Raw genomic sequence first — 26,017 nt, 5'->3', positions numbered from 1 at the left:
AGTCATGTAAGTAGAATCATACATACATTCTTTTATATAGTAGCCATGTTGCATATTGTGAATGTTCCATTGTTTATTGAACTCATCTCCTGCAGATGGACATTTAGGTTGTTTCTAGTTGCTTGCTGTTAATCACAATGGTCTAAAGAACAACCTTGTAGATATGTCATTTTGGATGTATGTAAATCTGACTGTTGTAAAAATGTCTAGACTTAGGATTCCTAGGTCAAAAGGAAAATGCATTTATAATTTTAATAGGTAGTTCTCCAAAACGGATTGTAAAGTTTTGGAAAATATGTTATATTTTTATTTTTCCTATATCCACAGACCATTAATCCTGAATTCTTCCAACAGTTGGACCTGCTAGATAGAAATCATCTCTGCCAATTACTATTTTGATGGCATTGATCCAAATATTACCTTTCTCCGTGTCTCCTTTTATAAAATTTCTTAGGAATAGATTAAAGGTTTACTAAATGTGCTTTAAGACGCAAGTTTCTTTGACATGATGTCATCTTTATTGTTTGTTATCATAATATCTTTTCTGCTTACTTCAGTTCTCAGAACTTACATTCTCATAGAAACAGTATTTTAACCAAATATTAAGAGGCCAAAGGTTTTCACACCTTTTAAAAAGCAGCTGAACCTGTTTTTCAAATGAATTCTCACATCTACCCCTTCTCAAGCCTCTAAGGCAGGTTCTCGAACTTGAGCATTCATCAGAATCACCTAGACACAGATGTAGGCCCCACTCCCAAAGTGTCTGATTCATGGGCCTGGGGTGGAGCCCAAGACTTTGCATTTCTAACAAGATCTCAGGTGATGCTCTTGCTGCTGGGTTGGGGACCATACGTGAAAACCGCTGCTTCAGGGCACCTAGGTGCTCTTGAGAACAAATTGAAAACAGCTGACTACCATGAAGACCTGACACTAAAAATTTTTGTTAAGGGCCTTCTTACATAAATATATTTGTGAAATACAAGTATTTTCTGATTGTTTCTTTGTTTTTGTGATTTTTCTAAAGCCTATCTCAAGAATTAGTGCTATAAAGAAAACCTGATGAGACCTTTCCAGATTGTTCCGAGCCGATTAATTTCCCAACTGTATTGTGGACTGAAGTCTCCAGCTGCCACAGGAACCAAGATTTGCCTAACAATGGCTCGTCCAAGTTCAAGTAGGTCTTTCTTAGCCTGCCATCTCCTCATCTCCAATGGAATTTGAAGTACCTGAAAGTTCCTACACTTTGAGGGGGATGTTTATATTGAAGTGGGTGCTGGGCAAGATTTTGGAGAAGGCCACTCTGTTCTTTTCTCCTTAAGCAAGCCCCTTCCAGGACAGGTCAGAGATGATCTCTTAATAGTTAAGGTAAGTCCATTTAAGACTTTGTTGGTTCTCCCAAAATATTTGCACTTAAGCCTTTCACACATGATTTGTATTCTAAACTCTTTACCTCTCCACAGGGGAGAAAAGTTGATGATTGTCCTACAGGGTAATATGGGATTAAATTTTTTACTGGACAGAAATTATTTGTATCTCTAACAGAACACGGGTTTGGCTGCTTGCTGCAGTGAAAGCCAAATTCATAACAAAGGTGCTGATAAGAAGGAAGGAGGTTTATTCAACTGCCAGTAACCTGAAAAGATGGGGGACACTCATCCCAAAGATCATCTTAACATCTCAGTGCAGGCAGAGGTTTTTATCAGGAGAGAGAGGGAGAGCAGAACAAAGAAATCAGGGGGAGGTGGGGTTTGAAGTTCTCTATGTGTAAGTCAGCACAATCCATTCCGATGATTATCTTGAAACTGGTCAAGCAGAGGTCCAGTTTTTAATGGTTGAGAGTAAACAGGCCTCCCAAAGCCAGAATGTCTGGTTGCTAGAGTCAGCCTCCTTCCCTGAAGCTAGTTCCTGTAATATGCTCAAAAGGCTGTTAACAATTTGTCGTTTATGGCAAGCATGACAAACCAGGCCCTTGTTTTAAGGCATACATTCTCTTCCCTGATTTGGGGAGAAGAATTGTTCATTACATGTTATTTAATCAAGAAGATTCTTTTGTTGATTAGCATAAGATTTCATATATCCTCTGTAAATTTTTACTGACAAAAACCTACAAGTTAACATATCTGGGCCCTTACTCAATAGTGGGTATAGAGTCTAACAGATTTATATAATAAATGAGCCTTAGGTGGGCCTGTTAAACAATGTGGCATTGAAAGGCCAAGCTGAACTCTTTTTGCCTCATTTTCAACTTTTGGATAACTTTTTCTAATACTGTGAGTCTGTTGAATTGTAATAATGACTCCTTCCATTTTGCCCAATCTCAGGAACAATAAAGAACCCAAAGAACTCAGTTCCACTCAGCTGTTCAGCCCCTGGGTGTTCACAGCTGTGCAGGACAGGCTGCTAAAGGCTGTGGCAGGACCCAGAAGCAGGACCAAAAGTGGGCCATCTGGGTCTGAAACTGCAAAACATGCTGGTGTGTTTTCCTTTAGCAGTTAGCAAATGCCTTCTATAATAAGATTTCACACAACTTTAACATTATTATATCTTATATCCTGTCTTCTAAGAACCAAATCCGAGTTGACTTTTTTCTCCTTTTTAAAAAAATTTATCTTTACTGTTGAAAGTATTACAGATATTCCTGTGAGCTGACTTTTTTATCTGTTTCTAGAAGTTGCTTAAAGTGGGACCTTAATAGAAGTCACTCTGACCTGGGAACCTGTTCATCAGAAGGATGATAGACTTTACATTTGAGGTAGAAAACATCTTTAGAGCAGGAGAAAGTTTTATGGGTAAACTTTAAGTATGGTTGTAGGGTTCAACCCAGGAGTCATATAAATAGTTCCAAGATGTAGTTAGCATCTTGTTCTTTCAGGGGATAGATTGCACTACAAACTCTGATCCACTCAGACTGGGTTTTTTTTGAAATCTTCCTGTTTGGACAGCTTTAGCAGGCCTTGTTTTTACACCAGTCCTTTTCTGAAAGGGATGTGAGGGTAGGCAAAGTGTTAGCATGGATGACAGGTAGTTGGGCTGGTTATACCTAAAGGCAACAATGTGCCTGAACCGTCTTCATTCCTTGGAGCCTTGCTGCCAGAAAAGTGATCTCAGAGAGCTCCAGGGATGTGGCCGGAAGGGAGCTGGAGCCTCTGCTTCTTTATTTCTGAGAGTCTGCTTCAACTCTCTGTTCATTTTTACCAGTAGTCAGAGAAGAAAGGAAAGGGAGGGGAGATGGAGCCTTTTTTGAAAGTTTCTGTCCTGCATGGGCCATAGAAGTGTTCTGCGCTTAGGATGGTGAGGAAGTGGTATCCTTGCCTAGAGGGAGTCAATAAATATGAGAAACTTAGGATCCTCCTTACCAGCTTGGGGAACAAAATGAAGTCACAGTCCGTTTAATAATCATGTTGATTATCTCTGAGCCCCCACCCCACTATCTTTCTTCCTTTCCTACATCCTGTCTGTCACCGGCTCCATTTCTTAGAGTGTGTTCATTCAGCCCAAGGGCTAACCTCGGATGCCGTTGCCTCCAGCGGGGAAGACCAGAAAGCCTGCTCCATCAGCTGTGGATCTCAATTCCATTTTTGCCAAATTTTTCAGTGACTTGGCACGGGTTGGCGACTCCTAGAAGATGCCTGCTTAGTGGCCCACGCCAGCCCCAGACAATGCTGGTCTGGCTCTTGTTTCTCCAGGTGGAGGGCAGAGAGAAAATCTCTCTTCTCCCTGAAGCTTATGTTCAGCTCTGTGCGGCTTCCACCTGACCTGCTGGGGCCACAGCACTTACTTACCCCTCACACGAGGGCCTGCAGGGCCACAGTGTCTGGGAGAGAAGGATGTTGCTCTCAGCTGTGTGCTGGGCCCTGACCTAATCTCTGCCACCCAAGACACAGTGGCACTTCCAAGTCTGGCTCCTTGTTCTTATCCTGGGAAGAGGACATTTGTTTTAAGGGCAAGCTCTACCTTGTGATCCATGTAAAGTGCTTGGCTCAGAGCCTGGGGTGCTGTGAGCCCTCACTAAGTGATGGCTGCTGCCCCTGTTGGTCTGAGACCAGGAGAGAATGCCCAGAGGTGCAGAACGAGGCCTTTGATCTGGAGGGTGAGCCATGGTCTGTGACCCCGATTACCTGCTGCCACGTATTCTCTGTGTTCAATTCCCTTTTGTTACCCCAAGTCTCTGATGATGTTTTGTTGAAAAGTCCAACTCTTGTTTGAGCTGTAAAGGAGAAAGTCATGTGTCCAGGTTTAGGGCCCAGCATTTGTTCACAGGGGAGGGGCCCTCCTCCTCACCCTTGGTAGCGATGCTGAGAGAAGCTAGAATTAGCAAGATCTGCAAAGGGAAGACAACTTGGGCAGGAAGGGAAGGCTTCGGGGTCCAGTGGGCCTAAGATCAGTCCACACACACACACACACACACACACACACACACACACACCCCAACACAGACACAAGCTTGTCTTCACTTTCATGAAGGAAGTTGCCTTCCCATCCATTAATCTTTATCTCAGGCCATCAGATTGCCAAGGGAGCTCAGGATAGCAGAAGTCAGTGATTCACAAAAGATCACAGAAATGGATGGAGGCGGAGCTGAGATTCAGAGCCAGTGCTGTGTTCCTGAAGGCCCTGCTTCTTTCTTAGGATGTTGTACATTCACACATCAAGGGCATGGGTGGCATCTTCATGGTACAGGAATGATTTTTATTTGGGTATATAAAAGTACAGTTTCACTCAAGGTCAAGTTTCAAAATACAGGTACCTCTGCTTTCCAAAGTTTGCTCTGCACCACTTGGCGATTACAAAAAACCTACATTAGGATCTGTTTTTGCTAACCAAAAGAAATCCGAAGAGGATTTTTGCATTTACGAAAAAAGATGAAAAACAAAAATAGCATTCAGCATTTGTTTTGCAGCGAGATACAGAGACAGGCGCACACCCGAGCAGCGAGAGCGGCCCCCAAGCTCCTCTAGGAACTACGTTCAGCATCAAGCACCATAGCTTTGAACTGTACCTCTGAACATCCATTAGTTTGTGCATCCGTTAGCCAAATGTTTCCTAAGGCAGCTGCTTCTTCGCTTTATGCAAGGTTTCATAGAAACACTCTACTTTCAGAGAGCAGGGGAAACCTAGGCAGACGATTGACGTGGGATATGAGTATCCAAATGGTGCACTGGCTTGACAAAGATTTTATTCTCTCTTTAGATATGGCCGATTTTCGGAAGCTTTTTGCAAAAGCAAAGCACATAGTCATCATTTCAGGGGCTGGCATTAGTGCTGAAAGTGGGATCCCGACTTTCAGAGGAGCCGGAGGTTACTGGAGAAAGTGGCAAGCTCAGGTTGGTGGTGTTTCCAGAATATTACGAGGCTCTTCTGAATGAAGCCCTAACAGAGTTGGAACCTACTGAGGCCTGACCCAGAAGGCAAAGTTTTGAAACTATGACTCTCGTCCTGTCCATTTTGGTGTTAACACAATGTCCATATGATTAAGATCTGAGGTGTAAGCAAAGCAGCCACTGTCCTTACTTTCTAGGTATGTATAGATTGCATTTATTTAGAGAGCAATTAGACTTCTTCTAGAAATTAAAGTAGAATCAGAAAACGTTGATTAGCATAATAATTCATTACCATAGATATTGAAATTAAGTATTACACATTTTAAAAGTTTCTGTGAACATTTCATATTAAAACCGAAGTTGAAGTATTGAAGGCCTAGGGCTTGATGTTCAAAACTTTATACGAAGGCTATTAGTATGTAAGTTCTTTGGGGGCGTGGATTTTTTTTTATTGATTTTTTATGAAGGTATATTGTCTATACAATAGCATTCACCAATTTTAAGTGTACAATTCAATGACTTTTAACAGATGATATGTATTGTAGCCGCCACCATGATCATATGTGGAACATTTCTGTGCCCTGGATTATTCCCTCGGGGCCCTTTGCGTCAGTCCCCTCCCCAAGAAATCCCTGAGTTCGAGGGCAGGGAATTGTCTGTTTTAATTCATTGCTCCACCCTCAGCTCCCCAAACTCTGGGACAATTTGAGTGTTTAACAGATTTTTGTTTGTTGAATGAAGGTAATCATAAATAATAACTTCATATATGACCTCTAAATGTAGTTAGGTGACTTCTTGTTGAGTGAAGGGTTAACAAACCTGCCCTTCTTTCCTATATTAAAGGTCTCAGGATCACAGATGTTTAGGATGTTTTGTTACCTCTCCACTGCCCTCCAGGCGATGCCAGGGGATGTAGACAGGGATTATCACCTGAAAGGTGAAGGAGCGGAGAAGGAAGAGTGGAGGGCCATTAGGGTGCCACAGGAAAAAGGAGCCAAGGAAAGCAGCCCCTGCATTAGGGAAGCGGGTGGGGCTCAGCTGGTGTCAGGAGGAACCTAGGGAGGGGTGGTGGGTCGTGTCAGAGCAGCTGAGTTTGTGGGGAAGCAAAGGAGTCAATAGAATATGTTTGATCCCAGCTGTGTTCCCAGGACACATACAGGGTGGGGCAAAGTAGGCTTGCAGTTGTAAGTGAAACAGAGTTTGTTCTTGCATTGTTATATATTAATTACCGTAAGCCTACTTTTGCCCACCCCTGCATAACTAGGCTCATGTGCTTCCTCCGAACTGCGCCAGGCCACTTGTGCTCCAAGTGGAGGGCAGGAAGGAAGGAAGTGCAGAGTGGACACGGATAATCCACCGCGTAGCAGATCCGCTCCCCAATGAAGGCTGACATGACTACCGGGCAGACGGGGACCTTTACAGTGAAGTAAAATGCCTGGCACCACTACTGCCACAATCGAGACACAGAATGCTTTGGTCATCGCCAGGGGTCCCTTGTGTATTTTCCGTCAGCTTCCAGCCCCAGACAACTGCTTCTCTGCTCTCTGTTCACCATAGATGACATCCGTCTGACCGAGAAGAGGCATCGCACCTTAACATATCTATTTTTATATATTTTGTTCATATAATACATATGGTGAGTGTGTAGCTATAATTACAGTTATAAAACCTGAGTTTCTCAACTATGGCCATTATACCCAAATTGGGCATTTTACATTTCACTTTTTTTCCTGGACAATGATAACTGACATCATACATTTTGGGGCTGCAACCTAAATTACCTCCCTGCATGTCACTTCACTTCATGCTCAGAACTTACTTGAGTGGTAAACGGGACAGGTTGCATTTTGTCTGCGTTATAATTGAGGAAATTAAAACCGATTTCTCCAAGGCCCCTTGTTAGGCCCAGGATTGGGCCACAGGCCCCGGCCCTGTGTCTGCCATGCTGCGTGAACGTGTGCCAGCTTGCACCCTCCCAAAGCTGCCTGCCTCTGTTGCAGAGGAAAAGGGGCCTGCGAGTGTTTCCCCGGTGCCTGGCCCCCCAGGGTTCGGAGCATTGGTGTGTCTTTCCCTCCCTGACTGGAGCCTTCTCTCTTACCCCCAGGCCCTGGCCACTCCCGGGGCCTTTGCCCAGAACCCGTCCCTCGTGTGGGAGTTCTACCACTACCGGCGGGAAGTCATACAGCGCGTGGAGCCCAACCCCGGGCACCTCGCCATCGCCGAGTGTGAGGCCCGGCTGCGTGACCAGGGCCGCCGGGTCATGGTCATCACCCAAAACATCGATGAGCTGCACCGCAAGGCTGGCACCAAGAACCTTCTGGAAATCCATGGTGAGAGCCCCAGGCCTCACATGGGGAGGGGAACCAGATTTTTAAAAAATATATCTTTACTGATTTCAAAGAGAGGAAGGGAGAAGGAAAGAGAGAGAAACAGTGATGAGAGTCATCATTGATTGGCTGCCTCCTGCAGGCCCCCCGCTGGGCATCCGGCCCACAACCCGGGCATGTGCCCTGACTGGGAATCGAACTTGGATCTCCTGGATCCTAGGTCAATGCTCAGCCACTGAGCCACGCCCGGCCGGGCGAGGGGAACCAGATTTAAAGCTCGTGTCCTGCCATTTCCCACCTGGACCCACTAAAACAGAATCTGCATTTTGGCAGCGGCCCGATGTCTGCGGTGCACCTGTTGCGCCGGGAGCGCTGCTCTGCCCAGCTGCCTGCACTCCCCGCCCGGGGGCATTCTTGAGGGGGTTGTGCTGGGAGACAACTGCCCAGCTGGGCTGAAGGGAGCCAGGAGGTGTGGGCCACTGATCAGCTGTGGCTTTAGCAGGATCTGGCATGGGGGGACCTTGGCATTCCTGGGCATATCTATTTACTTTTCCTTTGCCCCCTGGTTGGCACTGTGCACTGAGGCTGTGCTTCTGCTAAGCCCTCCAGCCCTTGGGGAGCTGCCAGCTCAGTGACCTTCACTGTGTCAAACCCACCAAGTTTGTGACACTGTGGGTTTTGTCCTCGGTCCCTCTGGCTTCCCTGCTCTGCCCTGACCACAGCCTACTCCTCCTCTTTTTTCCTTAATTCTTTCCCCTCTCCGCTCTCACCAAAAATCTGATAAATCCATTCATACAGAAACATCAATGGGCGTGCAAAGATTTTTTCCCCAATGACATTTGCATTTAAGAGTCTACAAAACTTTAATCCCAAGGAATGCATTTCTAATTTTGGAATTTCCAGCAGCCGTCAGCCAGTGGGGAATGTGTGTGTGAATGCCATGAGGTTGTCCATTTTTGTCTAGGCTTTTGGTCACCCTAATAGTGAAAGTTGAGCACTGCTCACTTGGATCCCATCCCTCTTTTGTGTCCCAACAGCATCAGCCACCTACTGTCTTTTTGGCACCTTCTTCTGCTGGATCTGGGACACTTCCCACGTGGCTCTTCCATTTCTCCGCAGTGTCAGAATGTAGTCTGTGTCACTTGCCATGTCACATGCATAAAATGGGAATCCAGTTATTTTAAGGATTAAATAAGATGCTTATTAGTTGGGACTTTTTGGGTTGCAGGTGATGAGAACTCTCTTCTAATTCAGGTAAAACTAAAAGGAATCCCTTCCTTGCACCAAATTGAAGATGCCATCAGTTTTAAGATGCATCATGTTTTAAATGTGATACTTAGAAAGAAAATAATCTGCCCAAACCATGATATCTTATTTTATTATCCCTTAGAATTGCTATCTTATACTTATAGAAAGGGCTTGTTAAAACTTACTAAATACACATTTTGAAAACTATCATTCTCATGCATATAAAAAACAAACATGGGTGAAATGACATGGTCAAGATATTTCTCCTGAGTTACTTCTGAATGACTCTGCGCATCAGCGACTGTTTCCCACAGTCACGCTCTGTGCCATCAGGGGGTCGGCGATGCAGCATTTCCTAAGAGGGCGCTCCTCTCTTATCCCTGGGTTTCTCTTCCAAGCTGCTGACACACATTCTATGTGTTCAATGTTGGGCCTTTCGTGATCTTACCAAAAGGTGCCAGTGAAAGGGTTCCAGCAACAACCAGGATTCATTTTCTTCCCCGAATGGCCCTAAAGTGGTTTGTTGGCTGAAATCTGCAGAGGCTGCCTTTATCCAGTCAGGGCCCATGTCAGTCACTGGTGTTCTTTTCAACAAGTCTGTGCAAGTGCTGGCTGTGACAACCATGTCACATGTTAGGTGGCCAGTGGCAGCTGCAGGATGCAGCTGAATTTCAGAGATGTTTTTGGGGAGAGTGGCCACGCTAAAACTGACAAAACAGGGACGCTGGCTTGCAACACGGAGGAGCCCTGGAGGAGCAGACGTCAGCAGCAGGCTCCGTCTTTCTCTCTGCCTCCCTGCCCCTCCTTCCCTCAGCTGTGCTGACCCTGAGTTACCTCACCTCTCCCTCTGCAGTTGATCGCCTCCATGTGCCAGCAAAGGTAGCTTCTGGTGGCTCCAGGCTCACTCTAGCTTAGCTCTCTCCTCAGAAGGTAAACCCACCTGCTTTTTGACCAAACACCACCTCTAGAGCGATAGGCTACTAGGATTAGACCAATCTGGAACTTGTGCCCAAGCTGGTAGTTTAGGATGTGATTGTCAGCTCCATCAGCTCGGCATGGGATAGAGGAGAGATGGGTCCTCCACAAAGCGACACTGGACAGAATGCAACAATATGTGTCCACCACAGTGTGTGACGTGCTCAGCACAGCACTGGGCACATGGCGAACATGTAGTGAGTTGTGGTCACCTTGATCGAGTGAGCTCAATAAGTGATTGCTAGTTTTAACTGTTATTTTCTAAATTTGTTAGTTGATTAATTATTGATCTGGTTTTGGATAAAATATTCACGCTCTATTAAGTTGAAATTAAGATTTGTAAGCACATCCCAAGCTACTGAACCTTTATCAATTATGTACTTAGTAAAGCCTGCCCTTAGGTTTGGTTGGCTGCATCTACCCTGTTGAGCAGCTCAGTTCCGCCTGAACATCACTCCAAGTAATCTGAGAGCTCCTTAGTCATGAGTGATTATTTCATCTGTCTCTTCCCTCCAGAGTACAAAGTCCAGGAGGGCAGATGCTCCTGGCTTGTTCAGTGGTACTGCGTGCCTTTCCCTTTCCCATGATGCCTAAGGTAGGCCCATTTGCTAAAATGAACATATAAAAACTAAATGACTTTTACCCTATTGGATACAGTTGCTCTTTTTTTAAAAAAATATATATCTTTATTGATTTGAGAGAGAAACTTCAATGATGAGAGAGTCATTGATTGGCTGCCTCCTGCACCCCCCCCCCCCCCACTGGGGATCAAGCCCCCAACCGGGGCATGTGCCCTGACCGGGAATTGCACTGAGATCTCCTGGTTTACAGTCGATGCTCCACCACTAAGCCCCACTGGCTGGGAGAGACGGTTGCTCTTGATGATACTCTTGCTAGTATTGCTTAACTTGTGTTTTTCAGGTAGCATATTTAAAACTCGATGTACCTCTTGTGGAGTTGTGGCTGAGAATTACAAGAGCCCAATTTGTGCAGCTTTATCAGGAAAAGGGTAATTATGCTACTCTGCAGAATGAGTATGTGTTGTTTTCTCTTTTAAATTGAACATAAATGCGAGGAAATTGAACATTAACCTAAGATTCCCATGGTTATTTATGAGAAATAGGACCAAATACATTATCGTATATTATGAAGGAAATATTTTGCTCACAATTTATAAGATTAAGTGAAAAACCACAGGATCTAACTCTCTACAGTATGATCCTAACTTTGTATTTAAACACACACATGCACAGACACACGCCCCATGCTGATGTATCTGTGTAGAGATAACAGACCTGAAAAAAAATACAGCAAAATGTTAACAGTGGTTCTCAGGAGTGGTGGGATGATAGGTAATTCTGATTTCTTCTTTATAGCCTTTTTAATTTTCTAACATTTCTGTGATTACTGTGTGCTATTCTTGTAGTTAGGGAAAGAAATTAAGAGTAGACTCAGAATATTGAGAAAAAATCTACCTGATCATTTTAAATCAGTATAAATGATATGAGAAATATGTTAACATGATGTCATCAAAGAAGATTCAAATGATAACATGTACAGTGCAGATCATGACGCTCCCCCTTTAGCACACCTGCTGCTCCACCTCCTCCCCACATAAAATCCCCCCTCGAGGTGAAACCACTGGTAATGCCTTGGGACCCATTCTTCGAGTGCCTCGTGTATTAACTAGGAGCTTTGTACCATATCCTACCAGGCAGATACCCACACTCACTGGGTTATGTTACCCTCTGTTCTGTGATTGTGCCCATGACGTTTTCTCTCCCTAATACTGTTTACTCAGTGCCCCGGATCCCGAAGCGCAAGATGCCAGAATCCCAGTGGAGAAGCTTCCCCGGTGGGTAAAAAACTTGAATCTGTGTTTGGTGCTCCAGGTTGCAAGCAAAGAAAATTAGGAATCAAAATGCAAGTTCATTTGGTGCGGTGCCTCTTAAATCCTCAAATGGAAACACCAGCCCTGACCTGTGAGGCCAGGGGCGGAAGCCCAGAGGGGGAACCAGCGGGGGAAGGGAGGGCTGCTTTCCTGCCCCTTCTCGCTCTGTGTCGCGGCAGGGCAGGGGCAGGGGCAGGACAGCGGCAGGGCCTGGCCTCGCGAGGCCCGCAGAGTTCCCCAAGCGGCTGTGCTGCAGACGCCGGCCAGGGTTTACAAAGCACAGAGGCTGGCGGCCTGTGGCTGGTCAGTAACCCTTAGCTACCGTCACCTTCCTCCTCCTCGCTGTCGTCAGTGGCATTAATGCAGGTTTATGGCGACATTAAACGGTCTTGCAAAGATGAAATTACAGGGCCAAAACAATTTTTGTAGATTTAAAAAAAACCTAAAAGGATTTTGATGTCAAAATTTTTCGAAGCCAGATGTTAAAATAGCACTTCCAAAAGTGTTTCAGAGAGCACTAGATGCATGTGCTGTTCGTAGGCATTGCTGAAAAGAACAGGTTATGTGCTCAAATCACACTACATTAAAGCAAGTTAAAGGATGTTTGCTTTACTGTAGGACTTCTCAGAGCATTTCATATGCTAATGTACATCGTTACTCTCTAAAATGTGGTTATAATATGTTAATATTTCACTGGTTTATTTAACCACAGAGCCCTTTTTTTCCTTAATAAGGGTTTCATTACTAATGCTAAAGTTTCTATCTGAAAGAACAGGGAATCCGGGGGGGTTTCTGAATAGGACATTAATATGATGTTTGGGGGAGGTTATTTGAGAAGGGACATATAAAATGACTAAGATAGTAGTGAGGAAATGGTGAGGGATTTTTAGTAATCTACACTGGAGAACTTGGCGATAGACAGGACCAGAGAGATGTGATTCTCAGAGAAAATGAAAGGAGGCCATTGATGAAATTAGGGGGTGGTTGGAGTGTTAGAGGCGAATCTGAGTCCAGTGTTCCTCCCAGGTCTGTGCAACTGAGCGCAGTCATGCCCGTGAGTGTGGTGAAGTCGCTGGGAAACAGAAAACTGTTTAAGAAAGAGAAGGTCAAGCTTGGCTGAAACACATTTGTCTCCAAATCACCCCAGTGCATCCAGACAAAAGTAAAACTTTATGAGGCAGTTAAAGCTAGCACTTCATATTCAGGACAAGCTCCCATGGGCTGGGAGGGCAGGGCTGTTGATCAGAGTATCAGAAGTGACCTATCTGGATGGCTGGATTTGGAGCAGCCCCTGGGCTTCCTCTGGTCACCCTGGGCAGACCTTCGGGCAGGGCGCAGGGCTGAGTTAAGGATGCTGTTCTTACAGGTGTGAAGAGGCAGGGTGCGGGGGCTTGCTGCGGCCCTATGTAGTGTGGTTTGGAGAAAGCCTGGATCCTGCTGTCCTGGAGGAGGTTGACAGAGAGCTGGCCCTCTGTGACTTATGTCTAGTGGTAGGTCACATCCTTCCCTGATGGTGGGGATTTTCTGAAACTCCAGGATGGGTGGAGGTTGATGTTCCCTCCCTCCCTGCCCCTGTCCCTTCCTCCCCTCCCTCCTGTAACCCTTTGGTGCGTGGGCTAACACTCTAACCACTGAGCCACATGGGCCAGGGTGAAATTTTGATATTTTAAACAATGCTGTGGTAAATAGCCTCAGACATAACTCTTTTTAAAAAATTTTTATTGCTTGATTTTGAGAGAGATAGAGGGAAACATCAGTTTGTTGTTCTACTTAGTTGTGTATTAATTGGTTGCTTCTTGTGTGTGCCCTGATAGAGGATTGAACCCCCAACCTTGGCATATCAGGGCAATGCTCTAACCAACTTAGCTACCTGGCCAGGGCCTCAGACATAACTCTTAGCAGGCTCATCAAATGATTGCTTTAGGCCTAGCTTGTGTGGCTCAGTGGTTGAGCATTGACCCATGCACCAAGAGGTTGCTGGTTCGATTCCTGGTCAGGGCACGTGCCTGGGTTTTGGCCTAATCCCCAGTGGGGGGGGGGCATGCTGGAGGCAGCCGATTGATGTTTCTCTGTCATTGATGTTTTTATGCCTCCCTCTCCCTTCCTCTCTCTTTAAAATCAATAAAAACATTTAGGGGAAAAAAATTACTGCCTTAGGACAAATTTCCTAGAAATGGAATTAACTGGCCAAAGTGTAGACGTATTTCAAATTTTCCTTAACATATCTTTAAAAGCAGAGACACTTTCTCAGGGATGCATACTCATTCAGCCAGTATTTACTGAGTGCATCCCAAAGTTGAGTGCAGGGTCAGTGTTCATGCTGGCTGGCCAGCTAGGTGAGAAAAGCTGGTTTGTAAAATATATTCTGGTCTTCCCATTCTTTTTTTCCCCCAGCAACCTCAGTGCTTGAGTTCTGGCTAAGAAAGAATTCAGAGGCAAGACTCATATACAAACGAACGTTTATTTAGAAAGTCCCTGAGATAGAAGAAGTGAGCCATGGAAGAAATGAGCCAGCTGGTCTTCCCATTCTTGTAAAGAATGTTTATAAACCTATATCCATAGGGGAAAAACCTGAAAGAATATACATCAAAATGTGAACAGTGATTATCTTTTGGGGTAGTAGGATTATAAATGATATGTATTTGTTTTTTGTTTGAATTATCTAACTTTAAAAAAAAAAGGATCATGGATTATTTGCATCACTTCAAAGAGCAGAAACAAAAATAAAGCTAACCCCAAAAGGCGATGAGTCATTTCATTGCCACTCTCTCCGTTTGCACAGCTCTCCTTTCCACAACACATCTTTCTCAGTTCCAGTGATCGGCTAAAAAGATGCCTCCTGACTTCCCGTTTGTCCCTTAAATACTCTCCGTTTATCTCATCCAGCTTAGTTTTCCCCACACCTGCAAACACAAACCTGCCTGGGTTTATGTGAGGTTTTCTGAAAAAAATGTTGCTTCTCTGCATAGTGTGGTCATTGGCCTGTTTCCACCTGTTTGCTCTGTAGGTGGGAACGTCCTCCGTGGTTTATCCTGCTGCCATGTTTGCCCCCCAGGTGTCTGCCAGGGGAGTGCCAGTGGCCGAATTTAACATGGAGACCACCCCAGCCACGAACAGATTCAGGTACAGGGACTACCAGGGTGGGAGATGGAAGGTATTGAGCAGGCTTGGATGTGGTCATTTAAGACAGTTTACCTACTGTTCTAATTTTTTAAAAAGGGTTTGTGTTATGCTTGATCTGTGATTGCTTTTATAGCAGAACGAAATATCGTTAACAGTAACGAAGGTGGCTCTGTCTTTTTACAAGGGGTTTGCCGTAGGACTTTTATTTTTCATATTGTGAAAGCTCTTCTTTGATTCCTTAGGCTTTGCTCTCCTTTGCCTTTTTGAGCTAGAGTTAGTGATGGCAGGCATTTAGGCGCAGGTGAGCCAAAGGAAGGTTCAGCCAGTAAGCCTGGGAGACACGCGTGCAGAACTTCATCGGCTGCTCTCATTGTGAGGCTGCCTGGGCAAGTTTTCTTTGGTCTAATTGCCAAGAATATTTGTACTTGTGGCCAGATTATGATACTGATTCCGTTTCCCTCATTTGTGTGGAAAGAGTAGATCATCACAGTGTGCATTTTAGTCCCATTCCATGCCTTCACCTGCATTTTCCTTTCTTTTTTCATCCCTGCTATTTTGGTCTTCACTTTTAACTTAGTTTATATATTATTGTCAGTCTGCTTAATTCCTTTCTAGAATAAGATGGAATATAAATAACTAATAAATAAATAAAATTGTAAAATGCCACTGAAACTCTTGTCATTACTTTAATCAGTGGTTTTCAAACTCGGCTACATATTTTTAAAATACTGATGAGTGGGTACCGCCCATGAGAATCTGATGTAATTGGTCTGAGGTGGAGCCTGGGCATCAGGACTTTTATAAGCTTCCCAGGTGATTCTAATGTGCAGCCAGGATGAGAAGCTCTGTTCTGAGTCTTCATTGGGATAAAAAGTGTGCCACAGACTATGGGAAACACACTTTAATGTGATCCTCTTCAGGCAAGTTAGCTGGCTTTTGTCCTAGTCTTCTCCAGGTCTTAATCAGCTCTAGCCTGTGTTCTCAGTCCATAGTTCTTTGCTTCTATGTAAGTGGTAGGAACTAGAAAGGCATCCTTTAAAAAAATTGCTCTCTGTGTAAAACTTATACTCTGAAAACTATAGAATGTTGTTGAAAGAAATAAGAAGACCTAAATAAATGGAAGGACATCCATGTATCTGAATTGGACAACTTAATATTATGAAGGTGACAATACTCCCCAAAGTGACTTACAGATTCAGCCAATCTCTTTCAAAGTTGCTTCTGGCTTCTTTGCTGAAGCTGACAAGGTGATCCTAAAATTTATATGAAAATGCAAGGGAACAAAATGGCCAAAACAAAAAGAAGAGGAAATTGGAGAACTCACACTTCCCAGTTCCAAAACTTACTACAGAGCTACAGCTTTCAATATGGTGTGGTACTGTCATAAGGACAGACATATAGATCAGTGGAATAGAATTGACAGTCCAGAAAAAAACTCGCACATTTATGGTCAACTGACTTTTGAAAAAGTATGAAGACAAAGCAGCGATGGAAAGAATAGTCTTTTTGACAGGTGGTGCTGGAACAGCTGGATAGCCAAGCGCAGAAGAATGAAATTGGACCCCTTCACACCATATACAAAAAAAATAACTCAACTGGATTGTAGGCCTAAGTAGAAGAGCTAAAAATGTAAAACACTTAGAAGAAAATGCAGGAGTAAATCTTCATGGCCTTGAGTTCATCAAAGCCTTTTGATAGGACATCAAAATCACAGGTAACATGAAAAATGGATAAAGTATCACTTTTGGTCCTTCAGATCAAGTGTAGAAAAATGGGTAAACTGGACTTTGTCAAAATTAAAAACTTCTTTACTTCAATGGACACCATAGTAAAGTGAAAAAGACAACCCACAGAATGGGAGAAAATATTTGCGAGTCTAATATTTGATAAGGAATTTGTATCTAGAATACATTAAGAACTCTCACAAGTCAATAATAAAAAGACAAGTAACCCAATTAAAAAGTGGGTCAAAGATTCAAACAGACAGTTCTTCAAATATATACATATGGCCAATGAGCACATTGAAAAGATGCTGAACATCATTAATCATTAGGGAAATGTAAATTTAAACCACGACGAGATAGCACTTAACAGCCTCTGGTATGGCTCTGCAGTAGCCCCTTCTTATCCACGGGGGACATATCCTAAGACCCTCAGTGGAGGCCTGAAACCACAGCTAGTACTGAACCCTACATAGACTGTTTTTTCCTATACATACATAACCTATGATGAAGTTTAGTTTACAAATTAGGCACAGTAAGAGATTAACAACAATAACTAATAATAAAATAGACCAATTATAACAATACATTGTAATAGAAGTTATGTGAATGTGGCCTCACAAACTATCTTACGGTACCGTACTGTTCGTGTGAGGATGTAGCTGATACAGTGCCTGTATCATGAGGTGAAGTGAGGCGCTCCGAATGGTGTGCAGTTTAAAACTTACGAATTGTTTATTTCTAGAATTTTCCCATTTAATACACTTGAAGCGAGGCTGACTGCAGGTAACTGAAACCACGGAAAGGGAAACCATGGATAAGGGGGACTACTGCAGTTTAAAAAACAGAAAATCAGTGTTGATGAAGAAATTGGACCCCTCTTACATTGCTGGTGGGAACATGCACTGTGCAGCTTCTTTGGAAAACAGCCTGGCAGTTCCGCAAAAGCTTAAATACAGAGTTAACATATGTCCCAGCAGTTCTGCTGGTAGGTATATAGCCAAGAGAAATGAAAATGTGTTTACACAAGATGTGTACACGAATGTTCCTAGCAGCATTGCTCCTAATAATCAAAAAGTGGAAACAACCCGAATGGCCACCAACTTATGAATGGATAAACAAAATTTGGCATATATACAATGGAATATTATTCAGCCATAAAAGTAATGAAGTACTGATACATGCTATAACATGGATGACCCTTGAAAACATACTGAGTGAAAGAAGCCAGACACACAAGCCCACATATTGTATGATTCCATTTGTATTAAATATCTACAACATGAAAATAGAGACAGAGGTAGATTAGTGGTTGTCTAGGCTCGGGGCAGGGAGGAATGGAGAGTGACAGCTGATAGGTACAGATACATTTTGGGGGCAATAAAAATGTTCTAAAGTTGACTGCAGTGGTGATTGTACAACTCTGTGAATATACTAAAAAAAAATTTTTAATTATATATTTTAAGTGAACGGATTGTATGTGAATTATATTTCAACAGAGCTGTTAAAAAATCAAATTTGTCTTCTAACTTATCCACTGAAAAATAGACATTAGGCCTCTAATATGCATTGTGTCACATGTGTAGCACCTGGCTAGTTAGTGTCATTCAAAGTAACATCAGGGCCCTGTACCTGAAGCCTCCTGTCTGCTTGAAAGCGCATCAGAAAACCTCAGGAGTGGGCGGAATGAACTTCCTGAAGGAGGAAATGAGCTGCATCCCAGTTCCATTCATCCGTTGTGGTTTATTTTCAGTCATTTGGTTTCCAGCTCATCTCAAATAAGTATAAAGAATTAAAACAAACCATTATTATATAAAAGTAAGAAATGCAGGTAGGGAAGGAGAAGAAAAAACTGCAGTGTTTCCACAACCCAAGATACGCGTTGGCCTCTGCCTCTCATGCTCTGCACTGACCAGTAGGCGCTGGGCGTCCATCCTGGCAGGTTCAGAAGAGATTCTTGGCATGTAATGATATCATCTCATAAGACGGGCCTCCTAAAGCCAGACCTGGTTCAGCTGCTACGGTTCTTCAACCTAAATTCTCCAGATTCACATCCTAAAAACCTGCGCTGTCTCTGTTCAGACAGACAGGCTACTTGCTAGTTAGAAACTTGGGCCAAGTTTGACAAGCTGCCCGTTGACCAACACCTCCCACAAGAACCACCATCTGTTGGTTGGCTTCTTTGGGGGGCTGAGGCCAGCTGTACCACCAAGTCTAGGATTTTCCCTGATGAATAACTGACCAGTGAAGCCAACAATGCTTTTATCTGGGCGTCATCAAAGCTGACATGTAGAAGTGAGGGTGATCATCTCATCCTACTAAAAATTTTAAAATTTCAAAATTTCAGTGACCAAGCCTAGGGCCTTGGAGTGGCATGTTTAAACCCACAGCTTAACAATGGCAGAATTTTTCTTACATCTCACGCGCAACAGATTTTGGCTGAACTTTACTCCAGGTCAGGGCCAGCAAACCACTGCCTGTAGGCCAAATTCACGCCCCACCTGCATTTGTAAATAAAGTTGTGTTGGAACTCGGCCGTGGCCGTGTGCTTGTGTATTGTCTGTGCTGCTTGTGCATGAGCAGTTGAGTAGTTGCAGCAGAGACTGTCTGGCCTGTATAATATTTACTCTGGCTCTTCACAGGAAAAAATGGCCAGCCCTGGCTGGTGTGGCTCAGTTGGTTGAATGTCAGCCCGCACACCAAGAGGTCACTGATTTGATTCCTTGTAAGGGCACATACCCAGATTGTGGGTTTGGTCCCCAGTTGAGGTGCATACAGGAGGCAACCAATCGATGTTTTTCTCTCTCTCTCACCCTCTCTTGTCTTCTCCCTTCCTATCTCTCTAAAATCAATTAAAAAAATTTTTTAAAAAATTGACCGCCCGGCCGGTGTGGCTCGGCAGTTGAGCATCGCCCTGTGATCCAGGAGATCACTGTTTGATTCCCAGTCAGGGCACATGCCTGGGTTGCGGGTTTGATCCTCAGTGGGGGGGTGCAGGAGGCAGCCAATCAATGACTCTGTCATCATTGATGTTTGTCTCTCTCCCTCTCCCTTCCTCTCTCTGACAAGCAGTAAAGATATATATTTTTTAAAAATGACCAATCCCTGCTCTAAGTTAATGAGAAAAATGAAAATTGGAATAATATTTGTTCTAACCTGATTTTCTGTATTGTTTAAGTAGGTAGCCAGAATGCTGCCTACATTTTTAATTTGGATCTCACAAGACTCCTTAGACCTTGCACAAGTTCTTTTGATTCTTTGCCCCAATTCTAATTTAGAGACAAAGTCGTAGAATTTCCCTCCCACTGAAATATGTTAATATTTTCAAGGTGTTAATTAGTTCCAGTTTTGTTTTTGTCATTTCCCCCATCCCTGATAGCTATCTTGGATGAACTTCTGGTAAACCATTACTGTTAGATACTATGCTTCTTTGGATTTGGGCTTCAAGGTTTTGACTGTCACTCAACCCCAGGGGTCCTTGGCATGTAAGGGTCAGTGCATTTGCTGAGGCAGAAATGGGACTCACACTCCCCGCTGGGCTGGTGTGCAGGGCCTCCAGGCACACTGGGCCCTCCACACCCTGCAACCACCATGATGCTCAGCTTTTAATTTCCATAAACTTTGGAATTTAGTTGATATCCACAGATACTTATTAAGTAGCTACTATGTTCTAGACATTGTTGTAGGTATTTAGTATAGGATATATCAGTAAACAAAACAAAAAATCTACCATGTGAAGATGTCACTCTAGTGGTGGAGACAAACAGTATACAACAAGCATAATAAATGTGCAAATTCTATAGCATCTGAGAAGGTGGGTGATATTGGAGAAAAGCAAAGGTAGAGTTGGGGATGGGGTGCAGGGAGGTCAAAGGATTCAGTTGGGTAGTTCGGGCCAGCAGCGTGGAGGAGAGATCTGAGCAGACTTGGAGGTGAAGGAGTTACTAGCTAAAGAGATTGCCTGGGCTAAGAGCTCTTCAGCCACTGGGCCCACCTAGAGTGAAGGCCTGGAAGGTTTGAGGGACAGTAGGGGGTCAGTGTGGCTGGAGTGGGGAGGGAGTCCCAGAAGATGCAGTCAGTAAGGTAGGGAAGTAACTAACATGTTTGTGTTGGGGAGCAAGTGACCCCAACGAAAGCTAACTACTGGTGGAGTTTAGAAAATTAAGTCATTCTGAGCTAGAGTGTGGTTTCATAGGTGGCTTTATTATGTATTTACTCATCAGGAGCATAGAGAGGCGACTTCTCACTCACAGTTGACCACATTTGACAGGGAAAGCCAGTGCCCTCCCTACCTGGCTGGATTATCAAGGGCAGGGAGTAGGGGCCCTTTTAGTCTGTGCAGTTGGGCCCCTAGTGGTCTGTTAATTTTTTAAAAAGTCACTTAAAGCAATAATAATTATGAAAGACACATATACCTTAAATATTTTATTTTCATTTAAAGCATTCATTTTCTTTTTTCTTTTTGATAGAGCTAGGAGCCTTCTCCTTGAGTAGGAATCTGCTGATTGGAGCTCACCTTTCTCGCATAAATGTGCATGCTCGTAACCCTCCTGATGTTCCCCAAATTTCCCTGAAGATAAAAATCACCTGTGCCCTTATTTTATAAAACAAGACAGACAACCAAAAAAATCAGACCTCTAGGCCCCAGTCTACACTTCCTGAATCAGAGTTACCAGGGCAAGAGGACTGCTTATTTTTGTATATTTAAAGGGTGATCCAGGCAATTCTTATCATTAGGAAATCTTGGAAAACACTGGAAACAATTTCTGGTTTTGATATATTATTTTCTTTTCTTTCTTTTTTTTTTTTTTAAATATATCTTTATTGATTTCAGAGGGAGGAAAGGAGAGGGAGAGAGAGAGATAGAAACATCAATGATGAGAGAGTCATTGATGGAGCCCACAGCCCGGGCATGTGCCCTGACCAGGAATTGAACCCTGATCGCCTGGATTCTAGGTCGATGCTCAACCTCTGAGCCACGCCCGGCCGGGCTATTTTTCTTTTTTTTAAGCGGAGAAAGAATGTACTAAAAGAAGCTTGTGATGCACTCTTCCCCCTAGCCTCTTCCACCTACAGCTAATTTAACTATTATTTTTAGTGACTCACTGTGTGTTTCTAAAGCATTCAATGACTATTCCTAGAAATAACCCTCTTTTAACAGCTATATTTTTGCAGTTTATTACATCATTTTAAATTAAATTGGGTAATTACATTAACCAATAAAAATGGCGTGGACAGATTCTGGAACAGTCTTGGTTATTCTGCAACTGGAGGGCAGGGGGACAGTGCATGGGCGCTAGAACAGGGGTCTTCAAACAGTTTTGTTCACGTACCTCTGCCCTGTTTGTAAACTTGACATCTAAAATTTTTACATCAAAATCATGAAAAAAAGGTGTGATTCCAAGAGTATTGGAAATAAAACACTGGCATTTTAAAATAGAACTGCCATTATCGTGTCTTAAATATATCCAGGCAAATCTGAACGCCACAAGTGCTTGATAGCCACCACCAGCCGTTTACAAAGCACACAGCCCCTTTTAACAGCTGGAGCCTTCACAGTTTTTCTCTTCGACTCTGAACTTCTATTTCCATTCTACTTCCATCACAGAAATTTGTACTAGTGTAAATATATTTTTATGCTCAAAGTCTTTTGTGGACTACCCTATTATAACTCTGCAACAAAATATAAGATGAATTATTTATTTTCAATTTCCTTAAAACTTAAATGTTCTCTTAAAATTTTTTTCTACTGTAAATTTGTCACTACAGCAACTTGTAGTATGCAGTTGTTTAAAACAACAAACCAATGATAAATTTGACTAATACTTCCATAAAAGTAAAATGTTATTGGAACTGCATCTCCTAATTGAGGCATGGGACATGCATTTTTTTGAATTAGTTCATGTGTCCATGGCTGAATAGTACGAATTGTTAGACGGAGACAGAATTCGTGTTGTAGCCTCGGTCACCAGAAATGAACCTATAGTTGGTGACAGGCTTACTGACTGAATGTAACGAGGGAGACTGCTTCAGAGGAACCCGGGGGCATGTCCCCAAAGGAAAGGCGGAATTACAGGATTTGTTGGGAGAGTGGGGTTTAGGTGAAATTTAAATGAAGCAGTTTTTGATGCATTCAGCAGCTGGCAGGGTTTTGTGAAAAGGGGTTCAGTCAGTCTGGCTGGCAAAGTGGACTCAGGGTCCGGTGTCCTTGGAAATGACGAAGTAAAGGGAGACATGGACGGCTGTGCCAGACACCTCCTAACTGCAGCTCGGCCCCTGGGTGGGAAATCAAGGCTGCGTGTCAATGGCAGTGACCGAGACCCTCCAGGCACAAGGCAATATTTCATTCTTTACTGCTTTCATTTCAGACAGAGAAGTTTCTAATACCTCATGGTTTTAGAGGGCAAAATGCCTCAGTGAGTAACAAAATACAGTTACTCAAAGAAGGGAGTGGTTAGGATTCTTCGATTCTTGGCAGCTTGTGCGGGGAAACCTAGTTTCCTCTTCACTCCGCAGCTTTCTCTGTGTCTCACCCCGACTGAGGGTCGAGGGCTGGCAGCGCAGATCTTCACCCGCCAAGCTCAGTTTTACCTTTTCAATGTCAAGTGTAATTCTTAGCTTTTGCTTTTTAGAGATGGACGTACTGGGAGACATGGGCCACATAAACCCTGACATGAAAGGAGTTTCCTGTGGCACTGCCACTCAGATATGGGACCTCCTTCCTTTACATGCTAAAATACCATAGCAATTTTATATCTTATTTTGTTATCTGTTAACTGACAATTCTATCAGACCCTCTTTGTTTTATTCAAAGCAAGAATGAAACGGCCCTCCTTGCACAAGGATGTCATGCCCAGTCTCCAGAAGTCATTTGTTTTTGTTAATCTACACCGATAGCTCAAAGGTCTCTTTAGCTGGCACCCCCTAGGTTTCACATTCTGGGCTCAGGCACCGTGGTGAGATTTGGGGGGGACAAGGGTGCAGCTTGCTTCTGTGAAGGGGGGGCAGAGGAGGGGGGCGCTTGAGAGTCACTTTCTTAGGAAGGGGACCGCGTGGGGTTGCGGGTATGGGAATTCCCTAAAAGCTCTCTGCAATTCTTGGAAAGTCCTCAAGGGACTGTGGCCACTGCGTTGGGAGGGGCCTTCTAGCGGCCAGTGTTGGGCACACTGCGCGGCAGGAGTGGAGATGCCATCTGGTCAGGGAGGCCCGTCCGTGGCACTCGGGAGAGATTAGCAGTTAATCGAGGTCTTCACGATTTCTGTTATGTCAAGACTAAATAGTATGATGAATTACGCTGAGCAAATGCTTGTCTCGTTTTTAATTGTGCTCAGTTGGTTTTCTAATGAATCATACGCAAGAAAACCTTGCTTTTCTTCCTTATTGAGACTTGGGGTTTTTTGGGGTGTTTTCCTGTCCTAAGTGATTTCTCTAGAAGGAAGCAGAAATCATTGATTTTTCTCCCTCCTCTTTGCTCTTTTTTCTTTTCTTTTTCTTTTTCTCTCCTTTCTGACGACAAATCAGAGCTAATCGTAAAGTCCAACAGATAGTTGGAGAGGCCTGTTGACTCACCTAAATTCCTTATGGTCTGTATGGGGCATGAGGTTTTCTCTTGTCCTTAGTCCATATGAATGCTCTTTTAATGTAGTATAGGCACTGTAAAACTTAAAGGCTGTAATTATGACCCTGGCCCCGTAGCTCAGTAGGTTAGAGCATTGTCTGGATACGCCAAGGTTGCGGGTTCGATCCCTGGTCAGGGTACATACAAGAAGCAACCAATGAATCATAAATAAGGGGAACAACAAATTGATGTTTCTCTCTCTCTCTGTCCCCCTTCCTCTCTCTCTCTAAAATCAATTTTAAAAAAACAACTTCAATTGTGAGTTTGGCAATACAATCACAAAATATAGTTTATAATCATGTCTCCCCCTGCCCCTTAAAATAAAATTCTTACTTATACCTCCTAAATTCTAGGCATTTCCTTTCCTAAATTCTCTTGATCACAAGGGCCAACCCATAGTGAAATGTCTACATCTTGAGTTGTCAGAAACTAGATGAAAGAAGTGGGCACAAAATCTCATAGTGCCACATTTGTGAGAATTTGGATTTTACTCTGGGTCTAATTAAGATATGTGTAACCTGCTGAAGTATACGTTGGTTTAGCTCCTAATTCTGCTGTATTTGTCCTTCTGTTTCAGGTTTCATTTCCAGGGGCCCTGTGGTAAGACTCTTCCTGAAGCCCTGGCTCCTCATGAAACTGAAACGGTTTCTTAATTGTCCTGGGGAAGGAAGAAGTTATAGTACATCTAAGTCCCAGGCCACAAACAGAGGAGACACAGTCTCGTAGATGGGGAGCTGAATAGTGGAAGGTCTAAAAATATCCCCTGATTTCCCGGCTGGGATCCAACCTGTTGATAAGTGGTAGGGCCTTAGAGGTAACAACAGCAAATGTCCTTACAAGAAGTCAGAGAACTGTAAAGCTAATGCATGTTATTTGGTTTGAACTTAAACATAAGATACCTCTGATGTGTTTGGTTGGCTATTAGGAGGGGGAAAATTCTAATTAAGATTGTCTTAAAAATGTAATTATCCCAATTGTATTTTTGCTATTTGGCAAAGATGGAAGTAAACAGGTAAAAACCTTGATAGTTCTGATTTTTTACAAGTTTTGGTGGAAAATAAAGTCACTCTCTACAGTAGATAATTTAGTGTATAAAGATGTGACCCCCCCCCAAGAGAGATCTTTGTTGAGGACTCTACCTTCTCTGTTTTCACCTCATTTGGCTGCTTTATCTCAAAGTATGTAGGAAAGCTTAAACAGGACCTCAAGCGAGGAAGAAAGAAAAAAGTAGCAACAAGGTAGAAAATCGGGATGAGTCCCTCCCCCCACCCCCAAATGATGCAAATATATAGCATCCAAAGGTAAACACAACTGCCTAAAATTTAGTACAAGCCTTTTTAAAAACGTGTTTTCATTGATTTTTCAGAGAGAAAGGAAGGGAGAGGGAAACATTGATGAGAGAGAAACATGGATCGGCTGCCTCCTGCACGCCCCCTACCGGGGATTGAGCCCACAACCCAGGCATGTGCCCCGATGGGAACAGAACCTGAGACTTCCTGGCATGTGGCAGATGCTCAGTCAACTGAGCCACAGCAGCCCAGCAGTACTAGCCTTATGAGCAGCCAAGAAGGAAAGGGAGAGGCGATGGTTGACTGTTTCTTAATATTATAAGCAAAGAAGCGTACAGTCCCTGCGGGCTCTGCCAACCTTTCCCAGACACTGAATTCTGAAGGGAATGTTTTCCATGGGATGTCACCTTGGAGTAGAGCAGCAAGAACAGAGTTTTCACCTCAAGCCCCACCACCTAACGCAGCACCCAGGGCCCCTGGAGTGCCTGCTTGCTCTCGGGCAAG

At 43.6% G+C, this 26,017-nt stretch overlaps 1 protein-coding gene across 4 annotated transcripts; it reads left to right on the top strand.

Annotated features, from left to right (window-relative positions):
* The first annotated feature begins 817 nt into the window (after window positions 1-817).
* On the top strand, window positions 818-24,957 carry SIRT5 (sirtuin 5). 4 transcript variants are annotated; one of them, XM_016217119.2, is made up of 8 exons: window positions 818-1,174; window positions 5,191-5,324; window positions 7,426-7,651; window positions 10,793-10,880; window positions 11,673-11,726; window positions 13,129-13,252; window positions 14,770-14,885; window positions 24,802-24,957. In XM_016217119.2, the coding sequence occupies exons 1-8, from the start codon at window positions 1,060-1,062 to the stop codon at window positions 24,875-24,877; spliced, it is 933 nt and encodes a 310-aa protein (XP_016072605.1). In that variant the 5' UTR covers window positions 818-1,059; the 3' UTR covers window positions 24,878-24,957. The 4 variants fall into 4 exon arrangements, with proteins under 4 accessions (XP_016072605.1, XP_016072608.1, XP_016072604.2 ...); XM_016217122.2 differs by lacking the exon at window positions 818-1,174 and adding an exon at window positions 1,224-1,365; XM_016217118.2 differs by lacking the exon at window positions 818-1,174 and adding an exon at window positions 1,824-2,473.
* The last annotated feature ends 1,060 nt before the right edge of the window (window positions 24,958-26,017 follow it).

The sequence above is a fragment of the Miniopterus natalensis genome, chromosome 9 (genome assembly GCF_054644295.1).
Source record: "Miniopterus natalensis isolate mMinNat1 chromosome 9, mMinNat1.hap1, whole genome shotgun sequence".
NCBI classification, from domain to species: domain Eukaryota; kingdom Metazoa; phylum Chordata; class Mammalia; order Chiroptera; family Miniopteridae; genus Miniopterus; species Miniopterus natalensis.
This window is presented reverse-complemented; position numbering and strand designations above follow the sequence as displayed.

Coding starts and splice junctions, on each gene's coding strand:
- SIRT5 (XM_016217118.2), top strand. CDS start 2,293: ATGACTCCTTCCATTTTGCCCAATCTCAGGAACAATAAAGAACCCAAA. Junction 5,325..7,425: donor GGAGAAAGTGGCAAGCTCAG/GTTGGTGGTGTT, acceptor TCTTACCCCCAG/GCCCTGGCCACTCCCGGGGC. Junction 13,253..14,769: donor TCTGTGACTTATGTCTAGTG/GTAGGTCACATC, acceptor TTTGCTCTGTAG/GTGGGAACGTCCTCCGTGGT.